Source organism: Phacochoerus africanus, chromosome X (assembly GCF_016906955.1).
Source record: "Phacochoerus africanus isolate WHEZ1 chromosome X, ROS_Pafr_v1, whole genome shotgun sequence".
Taxonomy (NCBI): domain Eukaryota; kingdom Metazoa; phylum Chordata; class Mammalia; order Artiodactyla; family Suidae; genus Phacochoerus; species Phacochoerus africanus.
The window spans coordinates 39,103,676-39,127,128 of record NC_062560.1 but is presented as its reverse complement, the minus strand read 5'-3'; the positions used below and the strand labels follow the sequence as shown (position 1 = coordinate 39,127,128).

At 37.3% G+C, this 23,453-nt stretch overlaps 1 protein-coding gene across 4 annotated transcripts in view; it reads right to left on the bottom strand.

The window, feature by feature from the left end:
* Positions 1 to 23,453, bottom strand: part of USP9X (ubiquitin specific peptidase 9 X-linked) — a 131,407-nt gene that overhangs the window by 11,882 nt on the left and 96,072 nt on the right. For all 4 annotated transcript variants that reach the window (XM_047765208.1, XM_047765209.1, XM_047765211.1 and 1 more), the window contains exons 29-41: positions 22,754 to 22,900; positions 21,805 to 22,027; positions 18,858 to 19,078; positions 15,609 to 15,799; positions 11,432 to 11,605; positions 9,169 to 9,310; positions 6,983 to 7,736; positions 6,477 to 6,600; positions 5,627 to 5,852; positions 4,552 to 4,681; positions 1,682 to 1,867; positions 855 to 1,075; positions 552 to 640 (exon numbers count right to left, since the gene is read on the bottom strand). In XM_047765208.1, coding sequence (XP_047621164.1) covers positions 552 to 640; positions 855 to 1,075; positions 1,682 to 1,867; positions 4,552 to 4,681; positions 5,627 to 5,852; positions 6,477 to 6,600; positions 6,983 to 7,736; positions 9,169 to 9,310; positions 11,432 to 11,605; positions 15,609 to 15,799; positions 18,858 to 19,078; positions 21,805 to 22,027; positions 22,754 to 22,900 — 2,828 coding nt within the window. The remainder of the gene's footprint in view (positions 1 to 551; positions 641 to 854; positions 1,076 to 1,681; positions 1,868 to 4,551; positions 4,682 to 5,626; positions 5,853 to 6,476; positions 6,601 to 6,982; positions 7,737 to 9,168; positions 9,311 to 11,431; positions 11,606 to 15,608; positions 15,800 to 18,857; positions 19,079 to 21,804; positions 22,028 to 22,753; positions 22,901 to 23,453) is intronic.

Below are 23,453 nucleotides of genomic sequence, written 5' to 3'. Positions count from 1 at the left end.
CATCATTAATGAAATTGAAACCTTTACAATAGAAACCCCCAAAACAACAAAACAATACCAATTGAAAGAAAAAGGTTAAACATGCAACTTGGGCAATGAGAGAAAAAATAAAATGAAATTAAAATGTGAGGAAACATGAGACCCTTTTATTCACTCTTTTTTTTTTTGGGCTTTTTGCCATTTTCTTGGGCCGCTCCCGCGGCATATGGAGGTTCCCAGGCTAGGGGTCGAATCGGAGCTGTAGCCACCGGCCTACGCCAGAGCCACAGCAACGTGCGATCCGAGCCACGTCTGCAACCTACACCACAGCTCACGGCAACGCCGGATCGTTAACCCCCTGAGCAAGGGCAGGGACCGAACCCGCAACCTCATGGTTCCTAGTCGGATTCGTTAACCACTGCGCCACGACGGGAACTCCTGTATTCACTCTTAAGTTTTACGATAAAACACTTATTAAATCTCCAAGAGGTAAAGAAACAAACAAAAAAATGTGCTGACCAGTAATTTCAGTTATGCTAAAAGTTGGGCAAGCAACAAAAAAGGGTATCTACCTGTGAGTCTGCCAGGAGTCCTCAATCAGTAAGATTTGCAAAAGCAGATCCAAATAGGGCCGGAGCTCGTAAGTGTAAGAATATGCAACCTAAAAACAAGACATGGTGAATAACTTGTTTAAAGCAATAACAAGAGTATTTTGTAATGTGTAATGTATAAAAATATTGCATCACTATGTTGCACACCTGAAACTAATAAAATATCGCAAAGTCAATTATACGTAAAAAAACTATTTAAAAAATTTTTATAAAGGAACAATAAATCAAATTATAGAGACATATGAATGTTTATTTTCCTTTAACCTGCCAGAGAAGTTCACTGAGGACAGTAGATGAAAACTGAGGATTCTCCCAGCAGCAAAAACGAAGCAATTTGACGGTTTCCTCTGAGTTACTGCAGTCCTCAATGATTTTCTTCACATAACTTGTCCTCACAAATAAAATGTCTGCCACATTCTGCTGAATTGGCATTATAGGTTGTGATAAATTAGGATCACCAAAAGGATTGGGAAGAGGAGGATTACCTAGAATACAGATTTGTCATCAATGAAAAACTAATCGGCTTCTCCACAATAACACCCAGCTTCCACCACAGAAAATAGCTTACAGATTTATTTTATGAAGATAGTATTTTAAATCAAGTCTCCCGAGTACAACAAGAAAGTAACTATAAGCATTACAATGATCGGGTATATCAAGACGATAAAATATAAGATTTAAATGGCAATACTGGCATTTTCTTATATACTTTTTTTTTTGGCTGCACCTGCGGCATGTAGAAGGCTCCTGGGCCAGGGATCAAACCCACGCCGCAGCAGTGATCCAAGCCACTGCGGTGACAATGCTGGATCCTTAACCCACTAGGCCACCAGGGAACTCTTAAAAGTAAACTCTTAAACTACTTCATAAATGAGGTACCAACCTCAGTATAGTAGTGAGTAGACAGAAAGATTCCCTTTAAACACATAAAAAAGGTGCAGGACTCAAAAAATACTGTGAAATATTCCAAAGCATGGACTTTTAAGCGCTTGTTTTATATTTAAACATCTTCGGAATTACTTTTAATCAAATACTATAAATGGCCAGCAATATTTTTAAACCAATGTAGAGAATGGAGCATATGACTTTACCATTGATTGAAGACTGCATTCTTGACGAGACATTGCAACAGCGGATTAGCTGTGACACTACTGAGTATAATTTGCCTAATTCAGCATACTGATACTTGATTGGAGGACCTGGCCCTTCATCTAAAGACACAAGCATAAAGGTAGCAGGCACATTCAATTTTAGAAGCTGTGTCTTCTCCGCCACACCTACAATAAAGAAGGGAGAAGCAGGAAGAGAGGGGAAAAATTAGATGAGAGAAAACAGGATGGAAGGGATTCACAATAGCTACTAAAATACTTTCTACAACTTTTATGCTCAGAAGATCACTTTTACTTAGCTTTCAAAGTATTATTTAATCAGAACCCTCTCCCTTTCTGGTTTTAAAAAATACTTTTCAAACCATAACCACTTCCTCCTTCTTGGATTCCTCTCATTTTCTTTCTACCTCTTCTTGTTCTTGTTTGTGAATCCTCCTTCTTCTGTCTCTTAAAAATCGCCTGCTCCTCAAAGTTTCCATCTCAGGCTAACTTCTCGCACTGTATGTCTTCCCTGGAGGATTAAAGCCACCCTAATGGCTTCAAGTTCCAGCTATTTTTATTCAGCTGATTCCAAAGAGGGCTCACTGTTCTATCAGACATCTCTATTTGGGTGTCACAAGGACGCAAATTCCCTGTCCATGCTTTTTTTTTCCCCGTTTTTCCTCTCGCACTACCTGCTCAGTTTGTCTTCCTTCCCTCCCTCTGCTTTTTTTTTAGGGCTGCGCCCACGGCACATGGAGGTTCCCAGGCTAGGGGTAGAATCGGAGCTACAGCCACAGCCATGTGGGATCCAAGCAAAGTCTGCGACCTACACCACAGCTCACAGCAACGCCAGATCCTTAACCCACCGAGTGAGGCCAGGGATCGAACCCACAACCTCACGGTTCCTAGTTGGATTCATTTCCACTGCACCACAACGGGAACTCCTTTTCTTTTTTTTAAATGGCCGCATCCTTGCAGCATATACAAGTTCCTGGGCCAGAGATTGAATCTGAGCTGTAGCTGCAGCTGTGGCAACACCATATCCTTTAACGCACTGTACTGGGCTGGAATTCCAACTGGCATCATTCTTAACATCTCTTCTGTGTTTTCTTTCCTGGAATATCCAATCACCAAATCCCCTGGCCTTATCTCTAACAAAAAGCACCAGAAATTGTCTATTTGTATCCCCCTCAATACCAGTTTCCCAGCATAGGCTACACCACTTTTCTGCCTCCAGATTATCTTTAACAATTTCTGGTCTTACTCCCTTGTAATCTATTCCACACTGCAGTCAAGTTGTTTTTTCTACAAACCATGCCTATTTAAAACTCTACAATGGTTCATCAATGCCCTCAAAATAAAAGTCCAGGATCTGCCACAGGGTTTGCAGAATAGCAGGATTAGAGAATTCTGCTCACTACTTCTGCCATCTCCGTATTACATCGATTTTAGTCAGACTGAATGACTTCCATTTCCTCCAGTGAGCCATGCTGAGCTTATTTCAAGTCTTTGCATCTGCTGTTCACTCTGGATGGACAATCAACCAATTCCCACATCAACTTTTCCATTAAGCCCCCTTTCTCTTCCCAAATTTGGTCAGGTACCCCAATGATGTACTTCCATAGCACTTTATATTTTCCCCATTAGAGCCATAAACATATTTCATAGCACCTTTTAATTTGCTTCTATACTCCATTAGAAAATAGGTATCTTATTTATTGCCATGTTCAAAGAAATATAATAAATATAGGTCCACAATCCCTTATCTGAAATTCTGAGATTCAAACAGCTCTTATCATAAATATGAACAAAGTTCTTTCATGAAGTTGGTATGAAAATCTGCCCTGAACTGACAAAAGGCTATTTATAGTCTTCATTCATCCCCTCAGTGTGAGTATTCATGTTTTATTGTACATACATTAATGTGTATGATTACAAAGTGCTATTTTGGACCCTAATCTAGGGATGTTACGTAACCCATGGTATATGCACTATTTTACCTTTCTTAAATCCTTTCTGGACCCTAAAGCATATATCTGGTCCTAAGGATTTATATTAAAGTTTATAGACCCGTATTTGTTTTTTGCAGGGAAGTTCTACAGTATAGACCAATGATGTATGCTTTCTGAACAGAAAATATCTAAAAAGGGAGTTAAAGGGAATAGGATTTTTGTAAATTCGTAAGATTTAGTATTTCTAAATATGAAATACAGATTCCCCTTTATGCTTATTTGTGTAATAAATATTCTTTTCTGCTACCAATATGCAAGTATCTCCAGTATGGAAAGGTAAGGGAAAGGAAGACACACACAAAGTAGAATGTTGCTATGTTAAAAGGGCCACAGATCAATTGGTGATTGGTAAGTTCACACAGAAAAAAACCTGGAATGACAGAGATATCTGGGTATAGAACTTAATATAAGTAACAGGTTATTTAAGTGCATATTTGCATTATCCTAAATCTTAATTTAGTTTACTTCGACAGAAACTTACATACAGACTAAGTCCTTCACCAAACTTGGTGCGTATTACAACCATCTAGGGACCTTTTGAAAATGTGGAATCCTTGTGTTAGCTTTGAGAATTCTGATTCAGTTAGGGTGGGACGGGGCCTAGGATTCCGTATTTTCAAAAAAATAGACAGGTCAAGCACCACCGCTTCAAGAGATAAGGTATAGATCCTGACCTGTGTCTGCTGCAGAGGTAAGACACATAAATAAAGCACAAGGTCAAAAGTACAGTTAAAAAAAAAAAAAAAGTTTCAGATAAAATTCACAATTATAGATTTTATGAAACACTGTTTCTATTTTAGACCAGGCTATATCTCATCACTTGACTTAAAACAGAAGTATGAAAACTGAAATCCTTACCTAAATTGGCATACATTACAAACAGGTTGAAATACTGCTGTAAATGACGCCCATGCTCTGAGACCTCTCTTCTCAAGAGATTTAGCACTGCTCTTAGTAAGTGATCACTCAGGCTTAAGTTGTCATAAGCCTGTAAAGGATAAAACATTGGTTGTTTTTCAGCAACAAGGGGCAGGTATGATATAATTCTGCTTGCATAAAAAAAGGACATTAAATGTTAAATATAGGCCTAAATTTCTGGAAGGACTAATCACACAAGAGATGATTTAAAAAGTTTCCTGGCGGCTCAATAGGTTGAAGCTCTGGTTTTGTCACTGCAATGGTTTGAGTCACTGCTGTGGCGTGGGTTTGATCCCTGGCCTGGGAACTTCCGTATGTTATAAGCATAGCCAAATAAAAAGGAAATGATTTTTAGAGTTGCTTTCTAATAAAGGGTTTGAAAAATGATGTCAATTTCAATATAGAGGCCTCATACTGTTCTGAGTTCTAACAAATGGGAAGTCCATTTAAATTTATGTATGTACTTTATATAACAGTAAATGTATAATTAAGCCCCTAAATGTAACTGAATTATCAGAAAATTTTTTTTTTTTTTTTTTTTGCTTTTTAGAGCTGCACCCGCAGCATATGAAATTCCCAGGCTAGGGGTCGAATCAGAGCTGTAGCTGCCGGCCTACACCACAGCCCCAGCAACTCGGGATCCCAGCCATGTCTGTGACCAGCACCACAGCTCATGGCAACGCCAGATCCTTAACCCACTGAGTGAGGCCAGGGATGGAACCTGCGTCCTCATGGATGTTAGTCAGATTCATTTCTGCTGAGCCACGACGGGAATTTCTCGTTATGCTCTCAAGAGCCAATAATCACCAAAAGTGATTAAAACAATTAAAAGTGTTGTGAAGCACTTTTAAACTTTTAATGGAAATCATAGACATTGAGGCACCAGATTAGATGGTGTGCGTGCTCACGCATGTTTGTTGGGTACACATATCAAACAGATGCATATATATAACTTCAATTTCTAGGAAACAATTTATTTGTAAGCATTTAATCATTAGAAAGACAACTGGGTTACCTGACTAGAAGGTCCTGGAGATGCAAAAGGTGAAGGACATGGCCCATCTTGCAAGGAAAAATGTGCAATAAAAACTATAAGTTTTGCAAATGCACCTCTCACTTCTGCACTAGGGCACTCCAGAAGGTATTCAGAGAAGCGATTTGAAACATTGAAAAGGACATTATGAGCAAACCAAAAACGTACATTCTTGCTGTGACGAAGGAGAATACACAATGCATCATACCTAAGACGAAACAAAGCAAAAATCTATGATTATTGATTCATTTAACATGTTTCCCATGGTATAGGAATGGCTCTCTATGAACCAAATAAAAATCAATGAATTTCTTTTACTACTGGAGAGAGAGAAGCTGCTTCTAATACTAATATTAAAATGACAGATGAATACTATGACTTGGTCTATTCTGTGATAGGTGGATACTTATATAGTCCTCTACAAATCTATGACTAAACTCTTCCTAGGTTCAATGACTAAAGAATACCTGCCTTCCCTTAGCATACTACTACTAGAATAGAAAGTAAAACTTGTTAAATCAAGGTATTATAATGTCCTCTATACTTTCACAGTTAGAAGTATAGAGGCCATCCTGTAACCTTTTGTATAGGGATGTCAAAGACATGACAAAAGGTAACAGAAGCAGAGGCCAGCTCCTGGATAATAAAAGGCCGTATTTAATGTCAGTAATTATTTAAGTATGATTTCTCTCACTATTGCTGCTGAGAATTTTTAAATTCTGCATTCCAAATCTGAAACAAGATTATTATGAATTTAGAAAAGATAAAATAGTATATTAAAGAACCAAACCAAATGCTAGTATAGTAAGAATGAAAATCCAAAACAACGTACCAGTCACTGGCAGAGCCACGGACTATTTTCTTGGTGTGAAATCCTGTGGTAAAGAGGAACCTAGCAGCAAGCTGAATGCTAATCATAGTGATCTCTTCTGCTTCAGGCAACAGGTGATCTTGCCCTAAAAATACAGATTAAAAAATAAAGTAAAATAAATTTCTACGCCCAAGCCCCACTTTCCTTTTCAAACAAATCTACACTACCACCAATGTTCAAAAGTCCTAATAACTTCATTAAAACCCTTTTTAGGCTACTTACGAATTAAATCTTAATAGTTCACGAAAGCACACTTCAACTAATGCTTGTCACAGTAAAAAAGAAATTGTTGTGACAAAAGCTCCTGTTTCTAAACAGCAAGACAATACGTACCGCTCAAAGGTAATAGTCACCTGAAATATGACTTTAAAACCACCAAAGGAAAAAAAAAGTTGATGCCTAAGAAATCATACAAATAAATTAAGAGGTATGCTTTATTGCAGAGAAGAGAAATTCTAGATACTTACCTGGAGGAGGATTTAAGTAAACACCATTACATGTAAGCAGTTTTTTCATAAACTGAAAATATTCCAAACTGTACTGCATCCGGTTATGCATGAATTGCACATTTTGTTTCCGTACACTTCTCTCAATGGCTGACGGCATAATAATCTGATGGGGTCTTGTGGTGATAGCAAGCTCTGATATATATTTTATCAACTCATCACCTTGGTCTATTGTGTCCAATCGTTCATAAAAAAGTATATAAGCATTCCACCACCTTTTCTGGCGCCTGTATGACATGCGCTTCATCATGTGATCGAATACTTCTCCCATGTACTCTCCACCAAAACACTGGTTTTTCATTTCTTCATCGTCGTCCATTTTACACTCTGTTACATCTCCATCATCAAATTTATACCAGCGATTTCTCTCTCCATCTCCTCCATTCCTCTGAATGATATAAGAATAGTAATGTCCCCCGCTTGCTTGACCACTGTGGACAAGCACCCCCACGAGTCTGTATTTTGTGCTTCCTGCTGTCTCACTGTCAGACTGCTCATTCTGTTTTATCAGCTGACTCTCTTGGTTTACGTTATCTCCTTCCAGCTTTGCAACACCTGCAACTGTGTAAGGTTCCATATCCAGCTCGCGAGGAAATTCAAAGTAATCATTAAATTTGATTGCACATTCTCTTTCCCAGTCATAGTCGAATCGTTTTAGTTGGATAGCAAGAACAGGAGGTAATTTTTTAATAAGCAAGCGCTTTACAGTATCAACCTAAAATGAACAGAGCAAATTAAGAGATATTGTCTTACAATCCACTGCAAAAAAATCTTTAAAACTCTTATTAAATATTCAAGATTAATCTGAGATTTTAAATACAAACGAATACATGATAATGAACACAATTAGAGCAATTCTGTCATCTGATAGTTTTAAAATGTTAACAAGAATATGGAACTAGCTGATGCCATTTGTTGTTACAAACTGCAAAAATTAGTGATACAGACATTACTTGCTGCCTGATTTCTATATTGTCACTGTTATTACTTGCTTGATATTTACTGATATTTTAATGAAGGTGTGGTTTGTTGTGAGCAAACTACAGAAATACAATAAGAGCAGCTAATATTTATTGGGCCATTAGGTACCAATTTACACGCTAAGTGTTGCCCAAGTAGTAACATATTTAATCTCAATAACCCTCCCAAGCAGGTACTGGTGAACATTAAGGATGAGAATCAGAGTAGCAGAGATTAACTTGTTTCAAGTCTTAGAGCTGCTGAGTGGCAGGCAGTATGGGTTTACGGCTCATGATCTCAACTTCTAGATTTTAATACCTCTCTAAGTGGTATTTAAGGCCAAAACAACACAGCTGACTCAGAGCTGAGAGGTCTTGGGAGCCCAGAAAGATACACATTATTTAGCATATGTATACGTAAACTGTCTCTCCCAAAGAGCTAAGTGCCCACAAACAAAATAACCAGGTGAGTCTAAAATCCTGATCCACATGGTTAAAAAAGAGAGGTGGTCCAAGAAATCTTATATGGCTAAATATTTTATTTAGTAAAAAAAAAAAAATTCAGCAAACTTCTTAGTCTTGGCTAGTACAGCAACTCGACATGAGAGGAGAAATGTTTTCCTCTATGAGCTTTGAAGAGTTGAATAGCAGTTTGGGTGGATGTGGATGAAAAGTGTCAGGAGTTCTCTTGTGGTGCATCAGGTTAAGTAAGGATCTGGTGTTGTCACTGCAGTGGCCCAGGTCTGATCACTGGCCTGGGAACTTCCACATGCTACAGGTGCAGCACCCCCGCCCAGTCTAACTCAGGTAAGAGAATGCAGTATTTAAGCTATTGTGCTGCACCTGTGTCATACGCAAGTTCTGGGGCCAGGGACTGAACCTACACCATAGCAGCGACCGGAGCCACAGAGATAACAATGCCAGGTCCTTAACACACTGAGCCTCCAAGGAAATCCTAATTCACTCTTACCTTTACCTGTTTACCTAGTCCTTCTGGCACTACTTTCTCTCAATTGTCTTTGTCTGACAAACCTTTAGGTCAATTACCTTAACTAGCTCTCTCTACTAGCACTATAACAAAGCAGGGTAGGGAATAAAGGGTGAATTTTGAGAACAAATAAAAACAACTTCTTCCAAACCCATTAAATGTAATCATAATTATTTTAAACAAAACGGGGCAATTCATACCTTTTTATTGCATTTTTCACAATGATAAGCATTTGCACCTTCTAATAAATCTCCTTTGACATACTGTTCCAAAGAATCAAGAAGATTTTGGTGATTTCTAATGTCTACATTCAAAGTCGTAAAAGATTCTTCACACTCGTATCTAAAGATATTATTTAAGAAATCAAAGAGAATTTATTCCTTAGTTTTCTAAGCATCTTATTTAGTTATGGACTCAATGACAACTACTTGCAATGTTTATAATATAACACAAAACCCTTAAGTCATAGAATGTTACCACTGAATGACCGTTCCCATTTATGGGTCACTTTATCCTCTGCTGGGCACTACATTAGGTTGTTTACATACTATAACAGGTTCTTTGTCTTCATGACAAACCTGCTAGAGAAATATCACCATGTCTATGTGAAGTGGGTAAAGTTCAGAATGTTAATTTGGTCAAGATTACTAGGTGAAATGGGTGTTTTGAAGCTAGGTTTGTCTGGCTTCATAGCTCCATCTCTTTATAGTATATCATGCTTCTTCCACCATCATTTGTTTAGACAGTAATTCATGCCAAGGCCAATTCATCAAGTTCTGAAAGGGTTAAACTATTAATGAGCTGAATTTTTAAATGTTTCTCTTCTGTAATGGAAGCTTTACTAAAGCACAAGTTTGAATATATAAGTAAATCAAGGATAAGCAATGTGAATAGGAGTCAGAATCTCACCCCGTGGCAATTTTGTACCAAAGGAATTTTTAGATTTCTCATGAGACATATTCATAAATTTAGAACATAGGATGTGGGGAATTCATTCTCGACCATTAAATTCATTCATTCAACAAATCTATTGAGTCCCTACCATGTTTAAAACACTGTGGGATGGTCAATGTTTAAGACAGTCCCTCATATTTAAGACTTTTCAATTTAGGGTAAAAAAAGTATGCAAAGGCATTTATAAGTGACATGAATGGAAATAATAAGCACACTGCTATTATAACTAGGGAACAGCCCGTAGAAGAGAAAAGTTGGATTTCAGGATTCCAGTTATAAAGTAGGACATTCAAAGATGAGAGTTAGCACAGTTTTTTTTGGTAAAAGGCCAGATAATAAGCATTACAGGCTTTTTTGGGCCATGAGGTCCCTATGGCAACTACTCAACTCCGATGTTATAGCGAAAGCCGTCAGTCAAACGGAAGGTAAAGGAGTGGGTGTATTCCAATAAAACTTTACAAAAATAGATGCAGGGCTAGATTTGACCCATGGTCCATAGTCTGCTAATCTCCGTTCCAGGCAAATAAACACCCTAAAACAGACTGCCTCAGAACTCTCTATATAACCTTCCGGCATGTAAGAAGACTTGTTTAATTGTGGAGCAGGTATTTGAACTTTATGGGTCTTACTTAAGATCATGCTCTCAGGACATTTTCACTTAGCAAAGAAAACTAGTAATTTACAAATAATTTTGAAAAACTGGTACAAACCAAGGAAGATTGACAAGAACTGATGACCCCCAAATTTCATTTTTATGAATAATTAAAAACAAGAGGTGAAAATGACAATTTTATCATTCACCGAATGCAAAAGGTTTTTCAAAAGGATCAAAAGTTGTCCAGTCTATGTGAATAATTTTATGGCCTCATTCCAAATGAATGGTTTCACATTTATTTATAGTACTACCTCTCCCTCAACCATTCCCCTGTATTCAAAAATGAAGCACCTCCCACCAACCATACACACACACAACCTGTGACTATGTGATGCTGTTCGGACTTGTAGAAAAACACTATCTTACTGTGATACTCTGGTAAGAAGGGATTTCAAACTAACAGTAATTGATAACATACAACAGAAGTTCTAAAATAAAACTTCTATATAATAGGCATAATTAGAAATGAACTTCACACACAAGTTAACTCTTTTTAATAAGAACTACCAATTTTTAACAACTCTTTTTAATAAGAACTATCAATTTCTCTTTAATTCTAAGATAAAGGGCAAGTTCATAAGTAATACCTGTATATGCAAAATGCTATTTTATTTTCTTAGGCATGATTGTATACAAAAGCATGTAAGAGTATGAAATAGCTTAGGTGGAGTTAAAGGAAACAAATGTTAGTTTACATAAACAAACAGATCTAACCCCACAATAGTAAGGAATGCACAGTATAATTCACCCAGTCTCAGATATTTAGTAGTACATAGGTAGCATACCACACTTTTGTACATAATAGGGGGAAAAAAAAGTACAAAACACACTTTAGGTATGTAATTACCACTTACCTATGTGGGCAGCCTTGGCAAATCTTCTGATCAGCAAAGGAACCTCCTAAGACTTTACTCAGCATAGCTGGATGTCCTAAGGCTTTCAAAGCTTCATCTAAACTATCCACCAATGAATTAAAAAATTCTAAAGCATCATGTTGTTCACGAAGATTAACAGGCTCACCCCAAAGCCTAAGAAATGGAGTAAAACATGTAATGTGCGAAAATCCCAGAATAATACATTTTTCAGGAGAAAAGTAATACAACCACAAGTGACATCCTATAAACTGAGATTTTATTCCTATATGAGGAAGTAAAAAAAGCAAACAAATGCTCTTTATATACTGAGGGCTGTGGGGGAGAAAATGAGACTCATAGTAAATAAAAGCGGTACTTCAGCAATGGGAAGAAGTACCATGAAACTACTAGTGTGGCTGATGAACAATATGGCTCCAGGAAGGATGATTTCTGTAAGTAATACAGTAGAAGCATTCCTTTTTTTTTTTTTTTTTTGCTTTTTAGTGCCGCACGTGAGGTATATGGGAATTCCCAGGCTAGGGGTCAAAATGCAGGATCCAAGCCAAATCTGTACCCTTGTGGATACTAGTCGGATTCGTTTCTGCTGTACCACAATGGGAACTCCAAGCATGCATTTTGAATCCAAATGAGGATGCTATTAAAATGGGGTGGTTGCGAGTTCCCATTGTGGTGCAGCAGAAACGAATCCGACTAGGAACCACGAGGTTGCGGGTTTAATCCCTGGCCTCGCTCAGTGGGTTAAGAATCTGGCGTTGTCGAGAGCTGTGGTGTAGGTTGCAGACACAGCTCGGATCTGGTGTGGCTGTGGCATAGGCCAGCAGCTGGAGCTCCAATTCAATCCCTAGCCTGGGAACCTGATATGCCTCAGGTGCAGCCCTAAAACAAACACACACATACACAAATGGGGTGGTTGATCTCAATCTTATGTAGATGTTATAATCACTACTTTCTTCCTTTCCTTTTGCTTAAATTTTGGATTACAGATGCAGTACAAAGATAATATTTGTTCTTAAACTGATTTTTCCAATTGAAAAGAGAAAGGTTTCATTTGTTTTTAGAGTTGATCTCTTTTGAGTAATCTGAGGACTTAAATTAGGTAAATCAATCCTGAGAAAAGAAACTATCAATTGTGTGTACAACGAAATGAGAAGTGATACTATAGAACCTAGGCACTGCTGGAATCAATGACATCTAATTTTGCATACATAGAGAGTAATGTACAGAGAGAATATAAGTGAATTCATTCCAGGCGACAGATACGACAAACATATTTAAGTATACTAAACGAACTCTCTTTGAATAAATTCTTCCGTAACACTTTTACTATGTCGCAAAAAATCTCAACCTAATTCTATTTCAGCCATTAAATTTGCAATAGTGAGTTTAAATCAAATATATCATTTGTTAAAAGGTATTTTACAATGGGGAGATATGTTATGACACCATGAGCCTGTAAATGCAATGCAATGAGAAGGATATAGTAACCTATGTAGTTTTCTTGCCAAAAAGTTTAGCCTGAATCTAGTCATGAGGAAATAATCACACAAATCAAACAAGTCAGAGAGACTGGGCAAGATAACTGGCCTAGATTCTTCAAAAAACTTCAGTGCCATAAAGGTCATGACAAGTCAGGGAGACTATTATAGAAACGAATAAAGAGAAAACACCCAAATTCATATGATTCCTTCTAGGATACCAGTCTGGAATTGGTGGGGTGGGCAAGTTATATTAAGTCAACATTAAATTTCATGCATGTGATAACTGTATTAATAAATATGAGGTAGGAAAATGTCCTTATTCTGAGAGGATATTGAAGTGGGGGAGGGGGTAAAGTGTCAAATTTGCAACTAACAATTGGTTTAGAAACAACAAAACCAAATCCCAAGAATACATATAAGCAAATATAGTAAAATATTAACAATTGGTAAGTTTGGATAAAGAGTATATAACATAAAGGTGATTATTATTATTATACTTTTCCTGTTGGTTTGAAATTTTCAACACAAAAAATTGGGGGTGGCAAATGTGGTTAACTATCCCACATGTATCAAGAGTATATTATGTGGTAGAGTGTGGGTTATCCAAAAGTGCTAGTCTAGACAAAATGCCAGCTCCACTAGCATAGGAATAATTAATTGGGGAGTCAAAAAATGCAAACACATTATAAGAAGAGAGATAACTATAACTGAATGACAAATTCTAAGAGAAAAGCTCAAAAACCTTCAGAGTAATTTGGAAGAGGAAGAACAGAAATGCTAAAAGTCTTAAGGTAGAGACAGAACAAGCTAGAGAACCGGAATAGTTAAGAGAGGAAGGTGAGGGGTCTGCCAGAGCATTATACTGAAAGAGCAAAAGCAGAGCTGGGAAGGAGGGTGGTGTGTGTGAGTCAGTAAGTACAGATTAAGTAGGGGGCCTAGTTAGAGAAATCAGAGCAATTTTCATGGTGAGTCATAGGGAGGGGACTGCATTATAAAGCAGTGGTTTCAAAGGAAATCTAAGTATCCTTGTAGGGAAAAGGGGAGCTGCTCTGATTAAAGCAGGGAAGGTGGACCAAAGCAGCAATGTCAGGTAACACTTTGCTTCCCCTGTTCTCAGCTGTCTGGGAGATACCATGAAGGGGTTCTAAGGAGTATTGTTTAAAAAAACCCACTGTTATGAAGGACTGTAGCCTTTTCATACACAGTAGAGATATGTGGTTGTGCTATGGCATTTTAGCACAGTGCATGACACAATAGGGAACAGAGGGAAAAAAAAGTGAAATAAATGAAGCCAGAGAAACAAGATCAAGACACAGTGAACATTTTTTTCTTAATTAAAAACAAACAAAAAACCATCATACCTTTCCTATAAACTGTACATCAGAATAGCCAAATAGTTGCTATGGGGAAATTTTCCTTTATAGATCTATTCTAGTTAATAAATGAAAAAATGATAAAATTAGAATGCTGCATTTTCTAACACTGATGAAATGCTGCATTTTGGCAATGATGTTCAATGGTTACCATTAGGACAGAGAGACAGACATGATGCACTTCTCCTCACTGAGGGAATCATTACCACCTATAAAGTAAGTCTTGCCTGCCCATTCCAAACAAGAAAAATAACACCAAGCCTATAGATCCCACTACTCACTACCTATATATATGAAATACAGGGAACTGAGGAAAAGAGAAAATACCACAGGGATCCATCAATCAAATCCAGACAGGAAAATTTAGAGTTACCGACCTGTTTTGGAAAACCCCCACTCCAACAAATAATTCCAAGGGTCAAAAAAGATTAGAAGAGGAGTTCCCGTCGTGGCTCAGTGGTTAACGAATCCGACGAGGAACCATGAAGTTGCGGGTTTGATCCCTGGCCTTGCTCAGTGGGTTGAGGATCCGGAAGTTGCCTCTGTGGTGTAGCTGTGGTGTAGGTTGCAGACGCGGCTCGGATCCCGCGTTGCTGTGGCTCTGGCGTAGGCCGGCGGCTAGAGCCCCAATCGGACCCCTAGCCTGGGAACCTCCACATGCCGCAGGAGCGGCCCAAGAAATGGCAAAAAGACAAAAAAAAAAAAAAAAGATTAGAAGAGACTAAAGAGTCATATCAACATTTGCAGCATATGGACTTCATTTAGATCATGATTTCAAAAAATTCATAGTAAAAAACAGCTGAGGTAATTGGGTAAAATTGAACAGACAAGGATATTAAGGAATTAAAAAAACATAATAGTATGGTCATGTAAATAAAAAAAAGACATTAAAGATACACACTGAAATATTTATGGATGAAATTATCTATCTGCTTCAAAACAATCTGCAAAGTAGATGGGAATGCAGATTCAAGAAGATTGGCCATGAATTGACAACTGTTCAAGTTGAATGATGAATACACAGGGTTCATACTTTTCGCACTACCTATGTATATATTAGGAGATTTCAAAATAAAAAAATTATTAACATCTTGAGAGACTGAAGAATGCTGCCTCTTACCATGGCATTTTTCTCATTGTCGACAATGAAAAAACAAACCTAACTACAAAGTAAAAACTATTACTACTGCTTAAATTGTGAACATAAAGGTGCCTTCCAGCATGGATTTTATGTTTAATGTTAGCACACTGAGAGAGTCATAAAGGTTTAAGCAGTATCCCAATTACTATCCATCCATAGTTTACCTGAACTGTTTCCAAAATCCTCTGGGCACATAGTACTGTAGTCGAGAAGCAGCTAAATGACCGAAGATGACCTGAAGATGTCTCAGAACACCAATATTGTACTCTTTCCTATCTTCTGTTTTACTTAATGCTGGTTTATCTTCAAATTGTTGAGGGTAACCAAATACATCATCTCTGGGATCAACATTGCTCTAGAAATAGAAAGATATCGTTAATGACCTAATCTAACTTTAAAATAAAGTATGTTGAGACAAATGCCAAACAATTAGTGAACAAACCATCTGTACTTCCATTTATTTCCAAAGCATTTAACTTTCAATGTATAAATTTTAATTTACAGTATCAGTGTTTATCCACACCAAGTTACATAAGAGTTGTCATAAAGGAATACTACTGAGCATGAATTGGGAGGTAGGTAATAAAGCAAAACAGAGTGCAATGATTAACTCAGACAAAACTGGACACAAACGCAGGCTCTGCCTGCCATTTGTCAGCTAAGTAACTTTGAGCAAATAAGTTACTTAACCTTTGTAAACTTCAGTCTCCTCATATGTAAATGGGGATAACAGTCATGTAGCTGTTGTCAAGACTATAGGAGATAATGTATATTAAGCGCTCAGAATCATAAACATTCAATAAAATGTATGTATTCAGACTAGCAGTACTCCTCGACAAATGGTGCCAGAAAAACTAGATATCCAAACCAACAAGGACCTATTGTATTACGCACAGGGAACTCTACCCAATATTCTGTAATTACCTATATGGGAAAAAAATCTGAAGAAGAATAGATGTGTGTATGTATAACTGAATCACTGTGCTGTACACTTGAAACTAACACACTATACTTGAACATTTTTCCTTTTTGCTGCACCCGTGGCATGTGGAAGTTCCCAGGCAAGGTACTTAACTTGTGCTACAGCAGTGACAACACTGGACCCCTAACCCACTGAGCCACCAGGAAACTACCAACATCACTTCAATTTTTAAAAATACTGATTAAACTAAAACTACTAGATATCCATATGCAAAGGAATGAGGTTGGAATTTTCCCTAACGCTATACACACAAATTTACTTGATACAGATCAAAGATTTGAATATAAGAGCTAAAACTATGAAACTTCTAAAACAAAGCAGAAGTTTCACGACACTGGATTTGACAATGATTTATTGGATGTGACACCAAATGCACAGGCAACAAAAGAACAGAGATATGAAAATGAAAGACTTTTGTGCAAAGAAAATGGAATCCTTGCACATTATTGGTGGGAATTTATATTTATTTATTTGTTTGTTTAGTCTTTTTGTCTTTTCTAGGGTCGCACCCACGGCATATGGAGGTTCCCAGGCTAGGGGTCAAATCGGAGCTGCAGCTGCCAGCCTACACCACAGCCATAGCAACACCAGATCCTTAACCCATTGAACGGGGCCAGGGTTCGAACATACAACCTCATGGTTCCTAGTCGGATTTGTTAATCATACTGAATGAAAAGACAAATATCATATAGTATCTCTTATATGTGGAATCTAACAAAAATGATATATAAAGGAACTTATTTCCCAAACACAAACAGAACCACAGACTTAGAAAACAAACTTAGGGTTACCAAAAGGGAAAGGGGGGGGGCGATAAATTAGGAGTTTGAAATTAACATTTACACACTACTACATATAAAGTAGATAATCAACAAGGATCTACAGTATAGCACAGTGACCTCTTCTCAATATTCTGTAATAACCTATAAAGGAAAAGAATCTAAAAAGAATGGATGTATGTATAATGGAATTATTATGCTGTACACCTGAAATTAGCACAACCACTGTAAATCAACTATACTCCAACATAAAATAGAAATTAAAAAAAAATTAATGGAACTAACAAATGATTAGCAATTCTTTTTTTTTTTTGTCTTTTCTATGGCCGCACCAGTGGCACATGGAGGTTCCCAGGCTAGGGGTCTAATTGGAGCTGTAGCCGCCGGCCTACACCACAGCCACAGCAACACCAGATCTGAGCCATGTCTGCAACCTACACCACAGCTCACGGCAACACCAGATCCTTAACCCACTGAGCAAGGCCAGGGATCGAACCCGCAACCTCATGGTTCTTAGTCGGATTCATTTCCACTGCGCCACAACAGGAACTCCCAAATGATTAGCAATTCTTACTTCTGGGCATTAACACCTAAAAGGACTGAAAGAAAGGTCTTAAAGAGATTATTTATATATGCATGTTCACAGCAGTATTACTCACAAAAGCCAAAAGGTGGAAGCAACCCAAATGTCTATATATGAATAAATGGATAAACCAAATGCAGTACAGACATTCAAGGAAGTATTTATTCAGCCTTTAAAAGGAAGGAAATTCTGACACATGCTATGAAATGGACATTATGAAGTCAAACCAACCAGTTACAAAGACACAAATACAGTATGAATCCACTTATATGAGGCACCTAGAATAATTAAATTCATAGAGATGGAAAGAGAATGGTGGTTACAGAAGTGTGAGACCTCTGATACAGAAATAGACAATGTCTAGCCTTTGTGCACAAGTAACTTAGTTTTGGAAAGGAAAAAAGCACGTAGGCAAAAAACCAAACTAAACATACCCCACAGTGCAGTGAGATGCAAACAGCAGAGCAGAGTACCATGACAGTAGAGGCGAGACACCTTATTTGAACAGTGTCATATTTTATCTGCTGGTACAATCAGCTATGTCTACTGTGCTTAACTCAACAATGCATTGATGTGATGGACTACAGAACTCCAATTTTCACTCATACCTGGTTAAAGAACCAGGTATGCGTGTAAATATCACCTTTTGTTAAAAAAAGTAAAAATGCTCAGACCCCAATCCCCAAATGACACAGTTTAGTAGACCTGGGGAAGAGTTGGGGCAAGTGTTTCAGAATCTCTTCCTGTAAGTGATAAACTATCTCAGAGCAAATAGTTTGGTGACTGAAGAGAGTGAATGAGAAAACAAACACTCCTCCTCCCCTCCTAAAAGTGAGTACATTAACTGTTGATTTAAAACATATAAACTACATAAAAATTAACTGTCATTGAGGATCCAGTATATAGTGAGCACCCTGTTGAGGGAGCAGTCTACACTGGGAGAATCTAGCTTTATTTTCAAATATATGTCAACAGGTTCAGTCAAAGTCTAACACTTTCTAAGAGAGAACAACAGTATCTGGTATCAGAACTTCAAACACAGAAAACAAGAAAGCTAAATAAAATTTACCTCATTGTCCTGCTTCTCATCCCCAGACATATCATCATCTACATCACTACCTGTGCCTTCAATTGCAAGAATACCATTCCTTATGGATGGAATCATGTAGAGTTGCTGAATCACAGAATTCATATAACAAGTAGCACCAGCATTTTTCAGCCCTACAAATCCTTTCGGTGGGCGGGGTCCAACAGGTGGCAGATATTCCCACTCAGTAAGTGCTTCACAAGCTGAAAGAAGATAAAAGATTCTTATTGCATGAATACAACCATTTTGTTGACTTTAGGTTCTAATATGCTGATAAATTAACATTACCTACAATTCCACAACCCCTATAGCTACCCAAAACCGTGTTCCAAATATGCATTTTACCCTCAACAAACCTACAATATATGGCAACACATACCACTATATAGATTCTTATCCCCACCATCCATGAACCCATATTTTATCTAATGTTGCTTCTATGGCTATCTGGGAAATAGTCTCTTAAGATGATACAATGTCAATTTCTATATGTTAACTTTACTTTTAACTTCATTATGGTTTTAGTTATGAGCTTTTTAACTTTTTCTTTTTTAAATGGCCACACCCATGGCACATGGAAGTTCCCAGGCCAGGGATTGAATCTGAGCCACAGCTGCAACGTATGCCACGGCTGTGGCAAGGCAAGATCATTTAGCCCACTGTGCCACATCAGAACTCCTGAAGGCACTTTAAAAAACATACAAGGAGTTCAATGTGCTGCAAGTGCAGCCATTTAAAAAAAAAAAAAAAAAGTGCCTCCAAACTCATTCTGACATGAACTGTTACATAGATACATCAACATATTATAGCTTACTCCGTTTTAAATAATCCTAAGATATCACTTGGGTTCACATCTAGGCTCTGATGTTTACCAGCTCTTTCATGTTCAGGTAAGCCTCTGTTTCCTTCCTAATAAATGTAGTATCGAGTAACACTTGCTTTGCCTATAATCACAAATGTCATTTTGAGGAGCAAACAAGATAATGGATTTGAGTTCTGTGAGACTTATAATCACTGCACATCTCCCTCTACCTAGTATAAATCTGGGAACAACGTAAATATCATTAAGACCAGTTAAATAAATTGTAGCATACTGAATTGAAAGGCATATAGCTAATAAATGTATTTGGATAAATATGTGTTGAAACAAATATAGCTATGTTAAGGGGAAAACAAAGTGAAGAACACCATATATACTACATGCCAAACTGTGCTTACACAACTAAACAAAAAAGGATTTTGTATGTGGATTTTGCATACACAGAGATGCTGAGAGGACAGACATGAAGATAATGGTAATAGCTACCAAAGCAGATCAGGGGGCTGGAGTGGGTAAGAAACATATTTTTTAGAATATATCCTTCTTTGGTACTTGAAATTTTTACCACACAAATGTACTCCTTAAAGACAAGTGGCTCTTTCTGCCATCTTGGAGCCTGTGGAGGCGTGCTGGGAGCAGGACTTCTAAAACAGCAAAAACGTCTTGAAGGCTGTGGTCCAAGGCTGTATTTTTGCTGGCTTTAAGTGAGGTCCTCCCAAACCAGAGGGAACATATAGCTCCTCTTCTTAAAACAGAAGGTGTTTATGCCCAAGATGAAAAGGAATTCTATTTGGGCAAGAGATGTGCTCATGTGTACAAAGCAAAGAACACTAGTTGCAAACTAACAAAACCAGAAGAATCCGGGGAAAGCTAACTTGTGCTCACAGAAACAGTGGCTTGGTTCCTGCCAAACTCCAAAACAACCTTCCTGCTAAGGATGCCGGACATAGAATCTGTGTGGAGGCACTTTCTTCTTCTTCTTTTTTTTTAATGGCTGCATTTGCAGCACATGGAACTCCTTTAAACTTATTGAAAACTAAGTAAATAAAAGTGTGGATTTTTTTTAGAAAAGTTAAAAAAAAAAGTAAAAAACAAACAAAACCCCCAAAACCCTACCCTACTATATACGGATTTGGTAGAATAACTGTCTAATCTTTTAAGTATTTAATCAGAATCTCCTAAAATGTCATCAAAACACCCTTATACTCTGAAATGTAACATTTCAAAAGGTAATTTGACATGTTCTTAAAGATTTACTATAATCAATTATATTGTTAGGCTTTGTAGATTAACTTTTTTCCCTAAAACCAGACAGCCTCCATTGCGTTTGCTTTCTTTCTACTGCTCGGTCATTTTATATTGTCGTCATCCCTTTTGAGCTTCAGTTCTGTATCAGTAAGATCAGGAGACTACAGTCTATTTTATGGGCTTCATGTGGGCATTAATTGAGGGCAAATGTTAGCTTCTCATATTCTAATCTTTAAAACCAGATTCTCTTAGAACTCATATGAAAATAACATTAAAGAGCTTCTAAGTGAGAGCCTGAAAGGTTTTCCAATGCATGTAATTTGGGTTTTAACACTGGAATTTATTTTTACTATTTATTATCCTGGAGTTTGTGTTTTAGTCCAGATATGATTGAAATGAAATTTATTTTGTTCCTAAATACCCACACTACTTATAGGAAGACATTTAACAAACATTTGAAAATATTTTTACATTAAGACTCACTGTTTATAATGGCTTAAATGTTAAACTGGTTGCTGAAAGGAAAACAGGAAAAGATAATTTTTTTTTTCTTTTGCTTTTTAGGGCTGCAGGTTCTGCATATGTAAGTTCCCTGGCAAGGGGGTGAATTGGAGCCACAGCTGCTGGCCTACACCAAAGCCACATCGATGCGGGATCTGAACTGCATCTGCAACCTACGCCACAACTCATGGCAATAGCTGGATCCTTCACCCACTGAGCGAGGCCAGGGATCAAACATGCATCTTCACGGATAAAGTCGGGCTCGTCACTGCTGAGCCGCAACGGGAACTTCCAGGAAGACAGAATTTCAACATGTTAGAGAATTATTTATCATCAGAACTTTGTATTTAAAATACTTACTAGTTATTGCTGTGCCAATGTAATACATTTCAGTCAAAGAATCTACTATCTGTTTGAGGTTCCTCACACAGCCAACAGCTAATGCTACAAGTAACTCAAAGCCTGCATTAATGGTAGATGGTGAACCACAGACTGGAATAGCCTGTTCAGCTGGCAGTTCTCCATTTCTCATATACTGTAGGTAAACATTGGATGCAGGGAAGATGAAATCATCAATTAATTCCTACAAAGTTGAAAAAAGGATTACATATTAGCAAAGACACACATAAATTTATATATAAAATATATGTAAAGTTATATATATGTTTATGCATGTGTGTATACAAATATTTTTCTTTTAAAGAAATAAATAAATGTCTCTTGGATGGAAATGTTAACTACTTGCCAGAATTCAGGATCTCACTGCATTTCAGAAAATTTACTTGGATTTTCTAATTAAAAAACAAACAAACAAACAAACAAAAAACCCCACTTCAAAACACAACTTACTACAATTAACAAACAAACTCAATTTCTCAGGTTAAAAATAAGTCAAGATTGACCTGACTGTAGCACATTTAAAATTTTCTTTTAATCACACGAATCACCCAAACTCATTTTAAATAAAAATAAAGTGTCCTAGAATATTTTTCTTTGTATGTGAAGAAACTCAGTATGTCCAGTCTTACATAATTAATTTCATTTTAAATAGTCTGATGAAGTGAAAAGTTCAAATTTTCTAAATAGAAAAATAAGTGCTTATTTATAAAATACAAAGCGCTGAAATTTTATTATGCACAAAATTTAGAAACTATTTTAAAAATTACTGTAAACTCTATAAAGATTCTTTAAAAGTAGAAAAGAGAAACGGGCAAGACAATACACCAAAGATATGATAGTATAAATTAATCAGATTTGCTAATTCAGAAGGTTATGATATCTAGTTAAGGACCAAGACCACAGAACTTACCTTAATGAGATTAGCACCACCTTTTTCACAACCAATATGATACTTTTTCTCAGGGGTTTGAAAGGCCAGTAACTCTTTTGTTACCCCAAGGTGGCCTTCCAAGATGGTTTCTTCAACACCTGTTTCACCTGTTCTTTTAACATCATCCTGTCAAACAAAAAATAACAAATGCCTAACTTATGAAAAAGGCAATAGAGAAGGAGGGAGAAGACAGAACAGGACAGAGTTGAACAGAGGCAATGCCTTCAAACCTTTCCATTACAAGCAAGTTTTTCTCTTTGGAACTTTGTAGAAGCTTTACAAACTAGTAGGAAAAAATAATGCTAATCTGAAGGCCAAAACCAACAAATCTCTTCAGAAACAATACCAAATAAAAAGTATTAAGATTAAAGATCAAGAGTTAAATTAAGTGCTAAGCCTATCAGACTCACAACACCCCCACCCCCATTTTGGCCGCACCCACAGAATGTGGAAGTTGGATGGAGTTCAAGCTGCACTTGTGACCTTTGCCACAGCTGCAGCAATGCCAGACAAATCCTTAACCCACTGTGCTGAGCTGGGGATTGAACTGGCAACACCACAGAGACAAGCTGAATCATCAACCCACTGCCCCACAATGGGAACTCCTCAGAATCATTTTTTGATGAAAACAACTTAAGAATACTTTTTAGAAGATGAAAATTTACAAAAAAGGTCCAAA